This window comes from Colius striatus, chromosome 4 (genome assembly GCF_028858725.1).
Source record: "Colius striatus isolate bColStr4 chromosome 4, bColStr4.1.hap1, whole genome shotgun sequence".
In the NCBI taxonomy this organism is placed as follows: Eukaryota; Metazoa; Chordata; class Aves; order Coliiformes; family Coliidae; genus Colius; species Colius striatus.
In genome coordinates this window covers 63,719,913-63,740,531 of record NC_084762.1, presented here as the reverse complement: position 1 = coordinate 63,740,531, position 20,619 = coordinate 63,719,913, and the positions used below count along the sequence as shown (strand labels likewise).

The following is a 20,619-nucleotide window of genomic DNA, read 5'->3' as shown; positions in this document are numbered from 1 at the left end:
ATATAGCAAGTTATTTTTGAAGATTGGATTGGCTCTAGGTCCATCTGGAACAAGCTGAGTCTGAAATTTATGGAATTCTCTATTAACCTATTGTGGTACAGTGAAAGGTCTGACATTTGAAATAACTGGTTCTTTTAAAAATCAGTGGTAAAATGCAGGTTGATCTACCAATGACCATTTTCTGCAGTGATTTTTGAATGTATTAATTCAACTGAACTTAGTTTAAAAAAAAAGTCCTACATCGAAATATTGAAATTTATCCTTTATAATTATATTATAATATTATTTAATATATATATATATGTGTATATTATTTAATATATACATATTATGTATAATAATACAGATAATAAAATATAAAAGTAAACATAAATATATATAATAAAAATAATGAGTAAATAGAAATTATTTATAAATTATTTATAAAAATTATTTTTGTAATAAAGGTAGCTGTATTTTTATTTTAAAAATGTATTTATTTGAAAATGTTAGAAAATGCAGCAAATAGAGAAAATGCTACCCTTTGGCTTGAAACTTCATTATTTGTTCTAATAGTACTGTATTTTTGCATTTCCCTCCCCAGGACAGCATTGTTTGATCATTACGAACTGGCCGAGTATTTGATTTCAATGGTAAATATTTAATCAAGCAACATGTTTATAGAGGTTATTACTATCTGTTACTACAGGTCTGCATAGAGAAATTCATAAAGGAGAATGTTTTCTCAGGTATAGGTTATCTAGATATGTATATATTTCATAATGCATGATTGATAGTTACAGTACAACGATAGTTATGGCTCCATAATTGCCCCCCACAGTTTCAGACTATGAAAACTTGTATTTTCATCTTCATTTTACTTACTCAGAAAGTTTATAGAAACATGTTTTACTAAATATGACAAACTGATTTAGTCATCCTCACTTTTCAGATATGAATAATGAAATAAATGCTAAACATCCATTGAATTTGATTTGATTTTTCCAGAAAGAAATCCCTTTTTTTAAATAGGGACACGTGATTGCTCTGGGATCACATACTCGTATTAACTGAAGTTTGTGTGTGTACTCTCCATAGTTTGGTTGTGTTTCTTCACTGAATAATTATGACGAAAGAGAATTGTAACCAGGGATGCTGCTGCCTTTGCTCCAAGTGTCCATTTATATAAATTAAGCTAGTACTCATATAATCATATGCCCCACTCTGCTGAGGAAATTTTCAGAAGTCATCAGACTTCATTTTATGTATTTTTTTTACTTAATTTCATGACAATTATATTAAGAAAAGTTCCCTTCTGTATAGTTTTGCAAATCTCAGAAGCTCTTTTGAAGGGAATGGAGTTAGTCAAAACTACGTGTGGTGGTCATTTTGTAATTCAGATGTGAAATGATGAGGTTTGAGTGCTTAAACTTGTCTGACAAAATAATGTATCTACAGAATTATTACCTGAGAAATACAAACAAAAGTTTTTGCATGTCGAGGCTTGTGTGGAAAGTCTTTAACACTGCATTTGCTAAGAACAAATTTCTGTACCTTGAGTGTAATTTTGATTATTTTGTCCTATTCTGTAGCATCTATGCTGAGTTTGTGTGGTTTTCCATATAAAGTATGTCAGTTTTGAAGCTTTAGGTCTTCTTTTCATTTGCCCTGTCAGGGAATGGATCAAAAGGCCAGTTGGAGTTCGTGGGATGTGGCACATACAACCTGTGCTGCCTTTTCTCTTGGACTCTGGTATAACCACTAGGTATCAGCTGTTCTGTAGTGTACATTAGGGGCAAAAAGAAAAGATGGAGCACGATTACTACTCAATAACAAATTTCACTTCAACATGGCTTTCTGGTTTTAATACAGAAAACGGTATTTTGTACATTAGATAGCCATTTGAAATTCTGAAAGTTTTTATGATTTAACTAGTGTAAATTTCATTTAGTGTGGGTTTGTTTTTTTTTTTCTTCTGTACTGGACAATTAAGAATTGAAGTGTCTGGTTCTTCCTGAGTTTACATCATTGATTTTATCACAGAATCTTAAGATTTTGAAAGATCATCTAGTCCGACCCCCCAGCCAGAGCAGGACCACACAGGTCACACAGGAACTCCTTTGAATGTCTCCAGAGAAGAAGAGTCCAAAACCCATCTGGGCAGCCTGTTCCAGTGCTCTGTCACCCTCACAGTGAAGAAGTTTTTCCTTATGTTACTTAGGAACATCTTATGTTCTAGGTTGTACCCATTACCCCTTTGCAGTTGCACGAGGGCAGAGTAGAGGAGGAGAAGAACCTCTCTCAAGCCCACAATTATTGAAACATGTTTATTCAAAGTAAATAAGCACATGTAATTTTACATGTTTCCTTCTAAATACTAATTGATGCTTGCAAAATTTGCATGAAATTTATTTTTTATTGATATCTGTTTAACTCATATGTGTTAATGTCTAAATGCAAAGGAATTCAGAAGCTAAATTTACAACCTCTTAATTTAACTGTATTGTAAATGTGGTAAATATATGTAGCAAGATATAGGTTACTCCTTATTGTGATATATAGTGATGAATGAAGCTGAATTCATTTTGCCGAAGGCTGAACAATGATGCTAGCTGGAGGGAAGGTGATTAAAGATTCTGTTGTTAGCTGGAAATTGCTGCCATGTGTTCACTGAAGTGAATGAGCTACTCGGATAAAAAAAGATTTCTTTTTTTGATGAATAAGAACATTTTTAAAAGGCTGTCTGACCTTATAGAACGATAATTGAGGAAAGGATCCTGTATGTCTTACTCTCAAAACACTTCATCAACATACAATGTGAGCTTCCTGTTTTCTGTGGTATTCATCATACATTTATTAAATTTTTCTTATTACTACATTACAGGTTTTACCATCCTACAAAGTAAATATTGCTCATGATTATGATTAATTCTCTCTTGAATTAGGACTGAACCCAAAGTTGATTCAAGTTAATGGAAAAACTCCCATTGATTTTTTTTCAATGATCTCTGAATATTATCTGAAAAACACAGATTTTCTTGTGTACTTTGCTCAACACATCCAGTTTGCCTTGCAACTCACTATCTAGAAAAATTACATCTAAAACATCATAAAATATACATACATCTCATTGTTTCATTTGCTTGTATCTTCAAACACCCTCAGTGGTGGAAGTTTTTAGATAGATATGTTTATACTCTTAGTAATTTGTTGATATGATCACAGTGACCATATTGTCCTGGCAGTATGTATCTTGTGCAAAAATAAAGAGAAAAACTGGGATTTTTCCAGAAAATTTCATTCCAGTATTTGTGCTTCTCCTAAGGAGAGTGATTGTATCAAAAACCTTGAGTTTGGAGAATATAAATGTGCCTGCTGTTGATGCAGGTATTTTGAGGTTGAGATTAACTTGGCTCATATAGCTTATAATGAAGAACAGAAAATGAAGATAGCTGAAGCTATGCAGGTGGAACTATACTAATCCCTGGATGTATTACTTTTTGAACAGTATCTTTATAGCATAGAGGTTCAGAAGGCTCTTGTTCTTGTAATTATTTGATAAGTAAGACCCTACCATTCAAAAGGGCTGCAATTTTTGTATTTTTACAGAACTTCAATCCCATTATATCAAGTTAGAATTACGTATTTTGAGTATTTAAATGCTTGGAAAGGAACCCTAACAAAAGACCATTATTTGTGAGTTCGGTACACCTAGAAGACTACTATTCTTTAGGCAGCTAAATTTAAGTGTATAAATGACTAGGCTGTGGCTCATGATTGGAAAACATAGTAGTTTTATATTGAGATATAATGTGTTTATTGAATTTACTTACCTGGAATCAGTAAGAAGACCTGTAATTCTGCTATGCTAATGAAGGGCAGCACCATTTAAAAATATCATTTATTCATTATTCATGATAAAATTGAAATTCTTTATTGCAGGGGGCTAATATTGATAGTGTTGACATAGAAGGTCGATCCCCACTTCTGTTGGCCACTTCCTGTGCATCATGGAAAATTGTGAATTTACTGCTCTCAAAAGGTAAAGAGGAATATATACATATAATATACTTCCTTTGAGCAGACTTCTGACATGTTAAAACTCTGGCTCCAACTTTCCTCTCAATTTCAGTTTGGTACTTCAGCGTACAGTTCAAGAGCAGCTGAGCTAAACAGCTGCACAGTGCTTGTAGCTCTTGAGATAAAGAAGAATTAGTGTGAAAATTTCACCCTTTTTGAAACAGACTCAACAGGCAGTAGAAAAATGTGTATGCCGTGTGTCATGCTTTTCAAGATGGAGGTGGCACTGGTTCTCCATCCCTATACTCCTTAGCAGTTCACAAAGTAAGCAGAACTGTGGAATAAATGCACTACGTATATGGAGTCATGTTTCATACCAGCAATTTATCGTTACATGTTAAAGCCCATATTTCAAGTGTTACCTGTGATTTTGTACAATCATAGTCACCTTGAAATTGTTGGAGCTATATTTTTCAGTTGCTACAGTCCTGGTACAAGCTTATTGTTTGTACTATTTTTTTTTTTCATTTCCTCTTGTTGATAGTAATATAACTGATTTTGTTAATAAGCTCTGTAGGAAGTTTTGTGACTGTAACATGATTACAACTTTAAGAGAATCGAAGAAGTGAACTTCTGCATCTGTAATGGATTTGGAGGTGCTCAGTATCCCACATAAATCTTAGTACTGCAATGAAATATAAAATGCATTCACACATGAGATAATGATGGAATCGACGTGTCAGTGTATGGGGTGGTTGCAAGTAAAATTACATGTTATAATGTTGACATGAAAGAATACCTGTTATTTTGGAGATTTATAAGCACGTTTGTTCAACATTTGTTTATTTGTCTTAAATATCATCAGTTAGTGCCAGGGGCCAGCAGTTTTGAAGTTGCTGGTATTTATTTCTATATTTGTCTAGGAGCAAATGTATCGTTAAAAGATCATCTTGGTCGGAATTTCTTGCATTTGACGGTGTTGCAACCTGGAGGATTACAGCATCTGAATGAGAAATTTCTGCAGGTACAGTAAGCATCAATTTCTTTCTTTCTGTTACCTTTACTATAAAATGTAAAGAAAAAAAGCAAAAACCATTTGATTTTGGAATGTTGTAAAAGTTTACGGTACTTGTTAAGTTACCCAGTGTCACAGAAAATAGCTTGAAGAGGTACATATCTCTCACGAAAACGTTTCAAAGCCAATAATACAGTTTTCTTATTGCCAGGCAAAGGAATAACATAATCCCATAAATTATTTTGCTGTTGGGGAATTGAATAGCTCAAGAGGTAGGCAATAAAATACGGACCTTTTCACTTCTATTTTCCCAGCTTGCATGCAGTAAATCTAGGGGATGTGCTCATTGTTAGTCAAGCTCTAGGGCTTAAATAGCTTTAGAGCATATTCTTCAGGAGCTTTCTGTGGACTGGACTGTAATGAAGTCTTTGATCTGGTTTTAAAAAGGATTTCAAACATGGATTTGTATGTATCTATACTGAGGTGAAGCACTCATATTGCTAGAGCCCAAGCTTACTTGAAGGGGTTGAATTTGCTAGCCTCTAGAGCTCCAGAAACAACTTTTTCAATGGGAATCAAGTATAACTGATCTTACAACACACTTCTTCTTGACAGCCAGAAGTTTTGCTACTGAATACAATCTATATACTACTACCCTTACGCTCTGTACAAGCCTTCTGCTGACAGAAATGAGTATTATGGTTGAATGGCAGCAAAGAGGAACCTCCTGTATTGTACCGTGGATGTATTGCAGTAAGGGTGCAGAGTGGCAGACTGCTGTGGTCCTCAAAGAGTAATTCTTTGAAAAAATTGTTGATCCATAAATCAGCAGACAATAAATGCTAATTGTTGCTAAATTTACTTTTCTAAAAGATTGTTTCTTATTTTTAGATACCGCTTTAAAGTATTAATGTTGGTTTTACAAGCTATTAGAAGCTGTGGAGCATTAGTGATATAAATGTAATTCTGTACTTTTGGATTTTTTTTTTGTGGGGTAACAGATGGAACATATTAAAAATCTTGTAGTGGACGAAGATAATGAGGGATGCACTCCATTGCATTATGCATGCAGACAAGGTGTGGCGCTCTCTGTAAATAATTTACTCAGCCTCAACGTTTCCATCTATTCTAAGAGCAGGGACAAGAAGTCACCATTACACTTTGCTGCCAGGTTAGTAGTGCAGACTGGGCAATGGAATCAATGTCATTTTTTTCCATCCCTATTTTTTTTGACATTAATCTCTATATTTCAAAGCTATGGGCGCATCAATACATGTCAACGACTTATAAGAGATATGAAAGACACGAGACTTTTGAATGAAGGTGATAAGAAGGGAATGACTCCCCTTCATTTGGCAGCCCAGAATGGTCATGAGAAAGTAGTTCAGTTTCTTCTGAAGAGAGGAGCCCTTTTTCTCTGGTAAGTATACAGATTTGCATTCGTTCTGGCAAAAAAGAACTAGCACTCTATATTTTACGTCCATCTGCTGGAAAGTTAAGACAAATATAATACACAAATACATTTAATATATGAATAGATACAAATGTAAATATACAATACAGGAGCATACTTATAAAATAAATAAAACCAAGGTGATTGCACTAGGCTGCAGATGCCACACATTATCACAGCTGGCTGTAAAGCCAGGCTTCTAATGCTGGGCAAACAGACATTTTTCTAAATCCAACTGAGAGAAGAACATTGAACCTTTTGCTGGAAAAAATATTGCTTTGCAAATATTACAATCATGTCAGCTTTACATACTGGCTTGAGTAGGGCTTCTTAGGACTGGTGGTTCACAAACAACTTGCCTTGCACTCTTAAGTCCTGATTTCATCTCAAAGATCCTCAGATCATTGACAGCTCCACAAAAGCTTCCAAGCTCAGGCACGTAAAGCCAGGAGCCAAAGCTGCCAAAAGTTGAGAGTCATCTTTCTGTGGTACGGTGCAGAGCTTTAACTTTCAAGTCCCGTGCTTCCAAGTCTACAACAGCTACAGCTTGGAGCTAGAGGCCTAAGCATTCTGAAGCGATCCGTTAGCAGCAGACATGTCATACCTTCAGCATTGGTGACTGAGGAGGACCTGCTAAATGGACTACTGTCAGATTATTTATTTCCAGTATCTTTAGCTGAACTAGTACAGCTAGCAAGGATAGCTATGATAATATGTGTATATTATATATGCAATGTAATTACATTCATAATTATTTTATACCACTACATGTAAGTGATTATAAAGGCTGGACAGCCCTGCACCATGCTGCCTTTGGAGGATACACTCGCACAATGCAGATCATTTTGGATACTAATGTGAAGTGTACTGACAGAGTGGACGAAGAAGGGGTATGTGTTTACATAGCATCAGTTATTTCTTTTCTGCCATTACTTCTAGACCAAATGTCAATGGCATGCTATTAGTAGTTTAACACTGTGCATTACGTATGTAATATTTAATTTCCCATGGCGGATTTAAAGTCTTTGTATTTGACCACTCTTAAAGTTTATTGCTTAGATTAATATATGATTGCCGCAATTGTTAGCCAGTTCTTAAAAGTAGGAGTCCAAAAAAATGTAAATAGTCTCATAAAAAACATAAAATACTGAGTATGTTAGACATGTCCTTCTTGTCCCATTTACAATGAAAGAGTGTTTTAACAATTTAGTGCAAACACTAGTAATTTAAAGAACTTGAACAGATTTTTTAAAATCCAGTAACAACTGTAGCTCACTAACATGTTGCTTGAAATCTGTTCTGCATAGCCATGTCCAACAGGTACAGTTCCTGTCTTGCTCTAAAGTTTGGACAGATGCAGTATCTGTTGGGCCAAGACAGAATCCATTTCCTGGACTGGAGACCTCTGTATGAAACTAACAATTCACCATCAGAAAGCCTATGGTGGTCATTTTTAAGAAGTATTCAGTTTCCAACATAGAAGGTGTTGCTAATTTCCCTGACAACTGGAATTAAAATAATTTAGAATTATCAGATTAGGCACAAATCTTACCTGGAAGTTAATGATAATCACAGAATCACAGAATCATAGATAAGCCAATATTTACATCTTAATTTCTCCTAGAAAAATCTGGTTAAGTTGGGAAGGCTTTAAAAAATCGGTTTCAGTGTGACAAGTCACGGCCATACTTTTAAGAAATTAGGAAAAAAAAATTAAGAAAAAAAGCATTCCCCTTATTAAACCAGGCCTGCAGATTTTCTTGCAGATTTGTTTTTGTACACACTTCAGGATATAATGGGATGTTTCTTTTCCTTATTATCAAATGCTTGTGTTTTGTATCTGTGGATAGCGTCATTTTTACCTATTTGTGACTTGAAATTTGTTAGTTGCAAAACTAAATGACATGATAGTAATGAATTGGCTTTTTTTACCTACAACTTGTTTCCTCTTCAAATTTAGCAGTACTGTAAATCTAGATATAAAGAATTTGACTACAGTCTCTATCAATCTCTGTGACAATATTCTGCTTTTTCATGTTGCTAGTGAAAGTATTCAGAACTTGCAACTGAAAGTAGCGTGTGGCTTTTCAATATGGGAAAGGACTGAAATATGTACTTTCCTGTGCAGAACACGGCTTTACACCTGGCTGCAAGAGAAGGACATGCAAAAGCAGTAAGGTTACTTCTTGATTATGGTGCAAAAATTCTGTTGAACAAAGCAGTAGCTTCTTTTTTCCATGAAGCAATACACAACAGGAGAAAGGATGTTGTGTCTGCTGTCATTTTGCATAAAAGGTAAAGTACACAGAAAATGATTTTTTGAATTTATTTTCCATTGTGTGTTGTTTTGTTTTAATTGTTGTGAAAATTTGTAGTTCAATAAGTTATACTGAAAACTTCTTTTTTTTTTGAAATTCCAGAGATTATATTATGTTCTAGGGAGAGCAAATAAAAGTGTTGTAATTGTAATGGGTATCAGATATAGGTGGCATTTTGATTTTTAAATATTAGATTGACTAACTCAGATTCTGTTAAAATATCTGTGTATAAGCCATTAGAAATAAGTAGTCCTTCCCATATCTTCTTTTTTTTGTCTACATAAATTTTGCCTTTCTCATAATGCTTCAATACCTACAGAATTTTATTCAAAATGTGAGAGCAACTGATAGCATTTAAGAGATGTAATTTTAACTTTTTGCAGATATTGTACAATGTGGCAGTTCAACTGCAGTTTAGAATATTTTATATTACAATATAGCAAAGTCCCACTTCAGGAGTAAAAGTGTTGCACTACAGCCCTAATGATCACATCCCTTGATGAGAGTTGCAGGAACACTACCAGTGTTTTACTGTATTTACTCACCTAATCTTGTGACCAAAGATTCCAGCTTTAATTCAGGTTTCATATTTCTTATAAGGTCTTAGTTGAAACATTTCTACTTGATTGATAATGAAATTAATCATGAAGCATTCTTAGAGAAGCATCCAGAATGTTACTCGGTCACTCTCCAAACAGCTTGTTTTCCAATTAATGGTAGGAGAACTTGTTACATATTGTAGTAGATTAAGTAAGATAATATCTTAATTAAAACACAAATAACCTAAAAGTAGCTAATTTAAAAGCTAAGACACTAATTTGTTTTCCATTGTCTTAACTCATTTTTTCAGATGGGAAGAAGCTGTTTTGACCTTCTCTCACTACTCCAGTGCCAATAAGTGTCCTTTGCTGGAAATGGTTGAGTATCTTCCCGATTCGTTTAAAGTAAGTTTTCTGTACATATTAAAGATATGACTGCACTAAAGAGCCTTAGTTACGTGGCATCGTTTGCCATTGGTTTTCTAATGCTGTCTTCACGAATACTTATAAAACAAAAAGAGTTTAATTGGTTTAATTGTATTATCATGATAGTTTCACTTTGGTCAATTTTCACATAGATTCACAGAAGAAGGGCTGGAAAGGACCTCAAAAGATCATCTAGTCTAACCCCCCTGCCAGAGCAGGACCACCTAGAGTAGGTCTCACAGGAATTCGTCCAAGTGGGTTTTAGAATATCTCCAGAAAAGGAGACTCCACAACCCATCTGGGCAGCCTGTTCCAGTGCTCCGTCACCCTCACAGTGAAGGACTTTTTGTATTTCTTTGGAACCCTTATGTTCCAGCGTATACCCATTGTCCCTTGTCCTGTCACTGGCCATCATTGAGAAGAGCCTGGCTCCATCCATCCTGACACCCATCCTTTACATTGTTGTAAACATTAATGAGGTCACCCCTCAGTCTTCTCCAAACTAAAGAGCCCCATCTCCCTCAGCCTTTCATTATATGGGAGATGCTCCCCTCCCTTCATCATCTTTGTGGCCCTGTGCTGGACTCTTTCCAACAACTCCTTGTCCTTGAACTGAAGGGCCCAGAACTGGACACAATATTCCAAATGCGGTCTCATGAGGGCAGAGTAGAGAGGGAGGAGAACCTCTCACGACCTACTAAACACACGCCTTCTAATACACCCCACTTCTTTAGTATTGGAAAAAGTTCTTATCTTGCTGAGGTCAATGGAGTTAGAAGAATATAAAAGTAGTATAAAAAGTACTGTAAAAATGATGAAAATCAGAAGAGAGTTGGGTTCAAACCCATTTATTTTGACCTTCTAAACTGTTAAATGACACTACAGAAATGCTGTTAATTAAAGAGCAAGTGACTTGGTATGTAAATATTCATAAACACTTTACATTTTAATACTTGTAAATTAATGTGCAGCCTTGTAAACTGCATAGTTTCATTATTTAGCTCCTACATGTAATCTCTGGATTTTTATGTCTTTAACATATAAAATCTGACTGAGTCATCACTTCCATGAGATTACTGTTGTATTTGAAAGTAACTTTCTTCAGGTACAGACATATCTTTTCTGATGAACATTATCTATATCACCTTAATTCACTTTTCTGTTTATCTGCAAAGCTGGTTTTGGACAACTGCATAATCGAGTCTTCAGAGGAAAAGACAAGTCGAGACTTCTATGTAAGTGAATGAAAAAATTTATGAAGACAGTACATTTTACAGTCTTAGAAGGGAATATATAACAATATGCCTGGCTATATGTTAATATCAGGACATTATTTGGATAATAATTCAGTTAGAAAATCATCAACTTCACTTTTATCTATTAATACTGAACTAAATTTTAACCTGTTAAATGTTTTCTGTATTTGCAGTTATGGTTCTACAGCTGGTAAATTGAAATCAGCAAATATTTTAGCTTGATTTATAAATAATTCAGTAGTTGTTTACCAATAACTGGTCCTAAACCTATGCTTTTAAAATTTATTAGGAAAAATAACTTAATAGTAGTAGGATGACTTTTAAAAATCAGTTTAGCAGATAACAGTAGTCTTTACCTATTAGCCTCTTTCTTTATTTTTCTCAGCAAAGGCATTGGTTTAATTCTCTTGATTGCCCCTCTGACACTGAAATTAACAGGGTTTTTTTACTTGAAAGTTTAGGAAACACATTATAAATACTTTAATGTTTATGTCAAGTTCATATGGATGATATACACTTGAGATTAGTATCAGATCTTAACAGAAAACACAGCTGGCTGATCCTAGTTTATCCTTTGATCAGGAAACGGCTTTGAAATTCATTTTTTTATAGTCTTCATGCTTCTGCATCTTAACAAGTATAACATGAAACCTGAGCAATCTGTAGACTCTATCCTTACTGTGTTAATTCGTACAATCAAGCTGGATATCAGAGATTATGGATATTTGAAAATATCAGTGACAGAAGATCCATTTATGCGGATCAAAAGCATGTCTATCAGAAGTAGTACAATTGTCATCAATCATTCAGTCCAACATGTTTCTTTTTTGTAAATTCTTGTCCAAAATATTAAGCAGTAGATTATTTTCACAATGCTAAGGAGTCATGAATGTTTTAGAGTTACGTTTCCTTGGAAAACACATTGAAAATCACCTTAACAATTTTTACGTCGGCTTGTGTCTACATCATTAACAGAAAACTTGCTATTTTTCTTTATATTATTTTCAAAGCCATATAACTTTATAATACAAGCTTTTTTTCAAAGTTAACATTAAAACAAATTTCGGTATGAGAACAATCTTTCTACACTGTTGTATTTTGAGAATAAGTGTCTTATTTTTATTTTAAAATTCAAAAAGATCCTTTAATCATTGTACAGTCACAAATGTGTATCTTGATGGCATGTGTCCACTGGCAGAGTGACTAACGATCACTATGCACAAGCAGTCTCATTGCTTTGACACAAGGAGAACCTTTTTTAAATTAAGCACATTATCTCAATCTTGGTATATTAGTTTAACCACATTTAAATGCTGGTTTATGTTTATTATTTAGATTGAATATAACTTCAGGTATCTTCAGTGTCCCCTAACGCTTAACAAGAAACTAAAGGATGGTGAGGACATTTTCTATGAACCACTTACCACTTTAAATGTAAGTTCTTTATTTTACTCTAACATCATTTCATGCTGCCTTGCCTTAGATAAAATCAAGAGGTTTGAGTTTTTCATCGTAATATTTAATCTCCAAAGTTCCTAACTTGATATATTTAAAGTGGAATAAAATTTGAGCCTAACTTTTTAGAGTCTAAGTAATAAAATATATTTCTTTTAGATTTAGCTAAAAATGCTTAGTTTATTTAAACAACTATGAATGTTTCAAGAGAACATGCTCTATGTGCAGGTAATATATCAAAGAAAATCATACTCCAGTCATCCAGGTGACCAGGCAATGGAATGTATAGCATTAAAAAACCTAACAAAACCAACTTTTTCAGACGTTAATTGCAGGATACTTTCTGTGCCTAAAATAAATTTTACTGTTCTTTTACATTGCCAGTCTATTCTCTCATTCTCTCAACAGAAAATGTTTACAGAACAAACTTTCTGGCTTAATTTGATTACTTTTGGGGCTTCCTGTTGGCAGTTAGACTTGGTATGCAGTCTAACAGTAAATGTTTTGTCTTGCCTAGATATAACTAGAGAAGCTTAGTCATCTCACAGCTATAGCTGGTAATAGTTGGTACAGTTTTTTAAAGCTTGAAGCAGACTAACGGAGCAGCAGGTCTGAAGCTGGATGCCTCAGTAGGCAGAGAAGGCAAGACAGTAATGTCTTTGGGCTAGAGTGCATAAACAAAGAACTTTACAATACCTTAAAGACATTTTATGTTTGATTAGGCTAATTTTTGATTAGGCTAATATTAGCCTATATTAGGCTAATATTCAAGTATAGAAGGTGGTCTGGTCAGTTTTTTAAGCACTTTGTGTAGCTAGATAAGTGTGTTTTGCTTTCTTGTTTTGTAGGCCATGTGTTTTGCTTTCTTGTTTTGTAGGCCATGGTACGCCACAACCGCATGGAGCTACTCAGTCATCCTGTGTGTAAGGAATATTTGCTTATGAAGTGGTATGTGTATTTTAATGTACATAAACTATAATATTGCACATCAGGATGAAGGCAATTGTGCCTGAGAGTTGTTTACAAAGATGTATATATTTACAGTGTTGACTGAAGCCAGTGTCTTTTCTATATAATTTCTCATAAGCGTATTTAGAATATGCTGATGATTATCAAGTAACCTATCATTTATTAACGATTCTTTGATATTTACCACAAAGGAATCTCATATCTTTGTTTCTGTTTTATTTAAAAAACATATAAAAGGATTGCTGAGTTAAGGAGAGAAGGAACAGTGTTTCAGAAAGGTCATTGTTGACTGTTGCATGTGAATGCATACACTTCTATATTTGTGAAGTGTTGTAACTTTAACATTCTCACTTTCAAGGATGGCCTATGGGTTTCGAGCACACCTGATGAATTTAGGCATATATTCTCTTGGTCTCATCCCACTGACTCTTCTGGTCACTCACATACAGCCAGGAAGACCTTTGAATGGAACAGAGGTCTATGAAGCAAGACCGTTAGAATATGAGGTACTGAGATTTCTTATTAGTTACAGTGTCTTTAAGATTTTTGTATCAAAAGCGTTTACATAATTTCTAGAATGATTTCTGATTTAGCAACTCTAAGGTATAGATTGGACGTGTATATTTTAAAACATTCAGTGGCATCTTCTCTAGATAATTTTCAGTTCTCATTTGTTATTTTTAATCTTTTCTGAAAATTTTACATCTGGTACATGGTTATTTCAATGTCTTTCCTGAAGTGAAGATTTCTTTAATGTTGAGGAAAAAAGATTAACGTGCCATTACTTATGAAAAGACAGAAAACAGTGGATTTTTAAGCTGTCAATGTCCTTTTAATTTTCAGCCAAAATTTGGATTATCGCACCTTTAAAATTTGACACAGAATGAGTAGTCAATAATGAAATGCTTTTAGGTATTCAAATACATCTTTCTTGGCCCATATTTTGTATTAATTTCCTTTGCAGACGCATTATTTCTTCACTAGGCTCATAAACTGTGAGGCTAAGACAAAGCAACTTTTGCCAGTTTCTTTGAAGGTACCTCATGTACAAGTGTAGTGAAACATGTAACAGCAGAATTCATATGGGATGGAAAATTCTGTGAGGCTTTTTAAGTGTATTGGTTGTGTCCTATAATCCCCATTTATAAACTTAGTAGAAAAAAAAATAGAAGAAAAATATACATCATAGTGACTTTTGAATGTTTATCTCTTCAGTCACAGCTATGGTAGGTGTGGGACTACTTTAGTAATTTATGAATATTAATCTCATTCATGATATGCAGTGGATGGAAATGATGCTTTAGTTAGGACCATAAGGAAAGCAAGCAGGAATTTATCCTGTCTCGGGATAAACCTGTGCTCCATATAGAGACTTCGAGGTTGTTAAGAGTCAAAGCTCAAACATTTTCTCAGAAGCTGGAACTGGAATAATTAGGACAACATAATGAACCGAAGAAGTTAGACTTGCCAGGTCCTCTGCTACAGAAGAATGAGGTTTTAGAAAAGAAAGACATTAGTGTGACTGGCTGGTGTCCTTTTTGTAAATGTTTCCTTCCTGCAGTTAAAACTAAGCTGTATTGTCTATTAAAAAAGCTGTGTTGGCCCTAAACTGAACATTGTACTAGACTTCCAAAGAAGGAACTACAGCTTCCACTGTTTATTGAGCTTGTGAGTACAAGGTACACTCCTGTGTCCATGTGAAGGGCAGGAGTGTCACAGAGCTCTGTCTCCATGATGTTCTATATTCTAAGACAGTTGTGTCATTAGCCCTGAAGCAGTAACATACTGATGGTAATGGAGATGACTTTTGTTGTGTGGCAAACTTTTCAAATGACCCATTTCAACCAAGTGATTGAAATGGGCTTGGGAAAAGAAAAAAAAAAGTCAAGAAATTTTACAATTCTTTTGAGAGAGAAAAGACGTAAAACTGAAAGGGAATTTGAAAGGGATATGCTAGCAAAAATATGAAATAAACTCAAGGGATATAAAAGATTCATGAGGATGTCTTGATATGTGAAAAAAATCTGGAGAATCATGTACTCAGCCCAGCTCAGTGTGTGCAGGATTCTCACAGATCCAGAAGCCAGGAGAGCTAGCAGAACTGGAACAATTCCTGCTCCAGTAACTCACTCATCTTCCTGGTGGAAGACAGAAGAATGACAGGAGCTGCATACAGCGTGCAGAGGAGTACCTCAGACTGACCCAGGCCTTTGAATCACCACAGTGAGTAGAAGCAGCATAGTGGAAAGAGAAAGTCCTTTCCTTCAGTGAGGAATGATGTCAGAGGATGGAGAAGCAGCACGCTGAACAGAAGCTATGAAGATGCTGCCTGAGACTGGAGCAACAGCAGCACGTATGAAGTGCCATGCACTGGAGGAGATAGTGTCCTAGTAACCCAGTAACGGGAATGGATTGGGGAATGCCAGATCTATAGGGAGCACAGTGTTAAAGATCATGGTGCTTTAGTTGTAACCCAGTCACATCAGAATGGGGTGGATGCTGCCATGTATTACAGCACCACTGACAAGTGATTGCCATGAATTTGTGGTCTGCCTTTGAGTTAGTGTACCCGTCAGGTGGGCAATTAGCTCCACAAATTGTTTGTTAAGGGTGAAATTCATTATTTTTATTAATGCCAATAGATGACTTTTCACAACAAAGTCATCTTTACCTATGCTGGTTGTAAAGGGAGACATCAAAAGGAGTGATCACATAGAATATCAGGATTTCCAGTTGTCCAAAGGATTTCCAGTTGTCCAAAGACTTCTATTGCCATTCCAGTTACTGCAATATAATGATGAAGTTAAGACAACAGAATTTGCCTTTATGTTCATCCAATGGCAAAACATACTGAAAACGTGCCATAAATACTACAATTTCTGATCCCAAACTCAAGTAGCAGAAATAAGGAAGCTGCCCAGCAACAACTTATTACAGGAATACTCAAACTTTCATTCTTGATTTGAAGTACTTAAACAGAATATACATGACATGGATTTCACAGTAAATATTACTATCTACATTCTGCTTTGTTAATAAGTTTAGATGCAGCAAGCTAACAGAGTTTCTTAATTTGACAATGTAATGTGTATGCAGTAGGTGGAGTTGAACTAAACATTTGTTTAATAATTTCTAATTTGTTTTGTGCTCTGATTTTTGTTTCAGAACTCGTACTTCACGAGAGTGTGTATGTGTTTAGTTTTAATTATGAGTTTACTGGGAATCTGCAAAGAAATATTTCAGCTGATACAGCAGGTAAATACACAGAGAAATAACATTAATCAGACCATATGCTTGCACAGCAGTTTGTATGATATTGAAATACATCCCATTTTTCCCTAATTGAAAACAAAATACCAATTTATACTAGATTCAAAGTGAGGATTTAAATAGTGTGTTGAATTCAGACCTTTAATGATGCATGACTAGTAAATATGTTTCTGTCTCCCTTAAATCCTAGAAATTGAAGTATTTGTTGGATTACTCCAATCTACTGGACTGGACAATTTATACTACAAGCATAATTTTTGTGTCTTCTTTATTTATTAATACACCAGCCCATTTGCAGTGGGAATGTGGAGCGATTGCTGTATACTTATCTTGGATGAACTTCTTGCTTTACCTTCAACGGTAAAAGTTATTTATGTACTTTACAATAAAATACTCTTAATATTTTCAGATATTTTGCATATCCTAAACTGTGACTGATCAAGTGAAATAGCATAGCCCTATTCTCATTTTTTTCTTTAAGTTTTCAGATTAAGACTGTAGGAATTTTTGTACCTCATTGAATGTAATGGAGTTTTCACTGTTTTCAGTGTAGAGAATCACAGCATGTGATATGGCACCTAAAGAAATAGTAAGATTTATTTTAAAGTTAAGTAAACAACGCCACCACGTATGTCTGTTTTAAAATGTATTTCATTATACCATGTAGCCTCTCTCTCCAAAAAACAAAAAATAAGGGTATGAATTACAAGGGGAAGAAGGAAGTCTGTTTTTATAAGTAATACTTGTGAGAAGGTAAATTCTTTTATCATTTTGCAGATTAAGTAACACACCCCACTTTTCTACATCATGGTGTCCTGTTAAGAATTACAATGGATGAAATTATTTCTTTAATTGGCATTAGGTCTGTTTATTGCCATCAGCGATCTTAACGCTGTCACTGGTACAATTGTATCCAAGAGTGATGGACTGCAGGAAGGCTGGCTGGGGGAAAAATTAGTGTGGATGTAGTGCTTAAGGCTAAACAACTTGTTTGTGCCTGGGCAGGACTATCCTGCATAAAGATGAAGTGTGGCTGATCAGCAAATATGGTGATTTGGAGCTGTTCAGAAAATAAAGCTGACAGTATGTGATTTTAGAATCACTCATTTTGCTGTAGGTGGGATGTTGAAGGACAAAGTTTGTAAACTGAGTTAATATCATCAAGAGAGAGTATCTTTATGGTACTGCCTGTGCAGGCAAATGCTGTCCTACATGCACCTGACCTTAGATGACTAATGAATAGGCATGTCCTCTTTTGTCTGCTACATGCTGTGGGCAAACTGTGAGTTAAACCTTGTCATGGTTTAACTCCAGCCAGAAACTAAGCACCATGCAGCCACTCACTCGGTCCCCTGACTCGCTGCAGTGGAATGGGAAGGAGAAATGAGGGGAAAAAAAGTAAAACTCATGGTTTAAGATAAGATAAAATGAAAATTAAATATCATAATACCAACAATAATAATTTCTAGGAATAATAGTAATGAAAAGAAACGTAACAAAGAAAAAATAAAACCCAAGTGAAAAAAAATCAACCACCAAAACAAAAAAAAACCCATATGATGCCCAGTGCAATTACTCAGGACCCACTGATTGATGCCTGAACAATGTCTGCCTCTCCCTGCTGGCCTTGCCCAGTTTATGTACTGGGCATGACAGTCTATGATATGGAATAGCCTTTTGGCTACTTCAGATCAGCTGTGCTGGTTGTGCTTCCTCCCATCTTCTTGTGCCCTCCCAGCCCACTCGCTTGCAGGGCAGAGTGAGAAGCAGAAAACGCCCTGACACTATACAAGCTCTGCTCAGCAGTAACTAAAACATCCCAGTGTTATCAACATTCCTTTCAGGATAAACCCAAAGCACAGCCCTGTAGCAGCTACTAGGAAAAGAATTACCCCAGCCAAAACCAGGACAAACCTAAAAAGAAAATAGTAAATTCAAGATTGCCCAACTTTCCTTCTTCTCTTAGATGAAATTCTTTCCTGGCCTCAATATTTTTCATTTTTATAGCAGTGGAACTCCACACATTTTTCTACTCATTCAGGCCATCTCTTCTCAAAGCAACCTGTAGCTCCATTGACTTCAATGGAGTTTTGCCTAAGAAATGCCTAATAAGTAGAACATAAGATTTGCTTTGCTTTCAGTCTTGCACATAGTATTTTTGGAGGAGGAGGTCCTGTGGAGGGATTTTCTCAGTTGCTGCTCTTGTAGCATAAAACAGTCATCTGGTCCCTGAATCTGGCAGAGGACATAAATTCTGAAGTTCAGGTTTGGGGAAAAAAGGAGCTTCATCTGCTTTATGACAACTCACGTTCTGAGATCTAGTTGTTGTGTAAGCCAATGATAGACTTGCCAAATGACAGAGGATTGTTGGAAACACAGGTATCTTAAAACTCTGCTACTCCTCTTCCTGAACAATGTGTTTCTCTTTGTTTGCTTGTTTTCCATATATAAAAAGCAAAATCTTTTTAAATCAGACATGTGGCTACCAGATGGTTCATAGTGCCAGTTATCTTTTGTTCTGTTTGCTAGTTGGCTCCAAAAGGCAGCAAAAATTGGGATAATTTCCTAATGTTACCATTTCAAGTGCAACTGTTGTGCAATATTGTACTGTCTGTGGCTATGGAAAGAGTGAAAGACGTTCTTGAGAGTTAATATCTTGAAGAAGTACTGCTCTGGTACATTCAAATATAAGATTATAGGCTCGCTGTATGTAAGACCACAGACTTTTTTTTGTATGTGAAAGTACAACACGTTCATACCATCTCAGGATGTCTCAGAGAGGCAAAATGTCTCTGTTCACACATGAAAATCAGGATTACTTTCAGGATTATAGCCTTATGTAAGTAATTGTAAGAGACTCTAACTTCACTATTTAATTTTTCATATCTTTTCTGTTTACTTATTGCCTAGATTTGAAAACTATGGCATCTATGTTGTGATGTTCTGGGAAATTCTGAGGACTTTGATTCGGATTGCTGTTGTTTTCTTTTTCCTGATACTTGCCTTTGGACTCAGTTTTTTTGTCCTTTTGGGTTCACAGGTTAGTTGAATGACATACTTAATTTTTTTTCATTACAATTATTATTTTTTTTTTCTAAATAATCTCAAAAGATTATTTGCAAATTCCATTGATCTGGGTTTTTTCTTGATTTTGGTATTTCTTTTTGCAGCAAACGTATAGCACACCTCTGCTTTCTGTAATGAAGACATTTGCTATGATGCTGGGAGACATTAATTACCATGATGCATTCCTTGATCCATTGCTAAGCAGTGAATTGCCATATCCATTCCTGAGTTACACAGTTCTGATTATATTTACCTTGCTTATTCCAATCCTTCTTATGAACTTGCTAGTAAGTAAACTATGTAATAATATACCAAGGTGGTTAAGCACAGATTTATTTACAGGTTTAGCATATCGAATTACTTTAATGCTGACTTGTGATATGCATTCATTGTCTAACAAATTGATATTTTCAGTAACATTAAAAAATGGCCTTTCCCTGGACTCGTCTTCCATCCAGTTTACACCTCTGAATATTTCCCCACAGTTAACTGTTGCAGGGTTGCCTTGTGTATCTTCAGGTAGTAGCTGTGCTGGAATCTGAATTGCAACGTGGTATTGTGACGTCTTGAGAAAGAAAATTGGAGGACAGTGATTTTAGGATGTACTTTGATAATTGCATGCCTCCTAGAGCAGACATAGTCTTAGTTGTTCAACCCTTTGCTGTGTCATAACCTAGTACTACAAAATTATTTTTTTAAAAAAGCCAAACCCCAGATCTGTGTTGGACACAAAACAGCAATCAGCAGTAGTGTTAAAACTAACAAACCTGACCTGAAGAAAAAGAATCAGAAAACTGGTGATGGTGAGAAAGGGGTAAAATAGGTAATATATCTTTATCTGTGTTCTAGTGAA

General features: G+C 35.2%; 1 protein-coding gene across 2 annotated transcripts in view; it reads left to right on the top strand.

Moving 5' to 3' along the window:
* Positions 1–20,619, top strand: part of TRPA1 (transient receptor potential cation channel subfamily A member 1) — a 60,471-nt gene that overhangs the window by 33,578 nt on the left and 6,274 nt on the right. For both annotated transcript variants that reach the window (XM_061995539.1, XM_061995540.1), the window contains exons 8-23: positions 584–632; positions 3,922–4,021; positions 4,923–5,023; positions 6,016–6,185; positions 6,270–6,434; positions 7,243–7,357; positions 8,596–8,762; positions 9,636–9,729; positions 10,926–10,985; positions 12,342–12,440; positions 13,339–13,409; positions 13,789–13,936; positions 16,596–16,685; positions 16,891–17,060; positions 19,611–19,740; positions 19,871–20,053. In XM_061995539.1, coding sequence (XP_061851523.1) covers positions 584–632; positions 3,922–4,021; positions 4,923–5,023; positions 6,016–6,185; positions 6,270–6,434; positions 7,243–7,357; positions 8,596–8,762; positions 9,636–9,729; positions 10,926–10,985; positions 12,342–12,440; positions 13,339–13,409; positions 13,789–13,936; positions 16,596–16,685; positions 16,891–17,060; positions 19,611–19,740; positions 19,871–20,053 — 1,912 coding nt within the window. The remainder of the gene's footprint in view (positions 1–583; positions 633–3,921; positions 4,022–4,922; positions 5,024–6,015; positions 6,186–6,269; positions 6,435–7,242; positions 7,358–8,595; positions 8,763–9,635; positions 9,730–10,925; positions 10,986–12,341; positions 12,441–13,338; positions 13,410–13,788; positions 13,937–16,595; positions 16,686–16,890; positions 17,061–19,610; positions 19,741–19,870; positions 20,054–20,619) is intronic.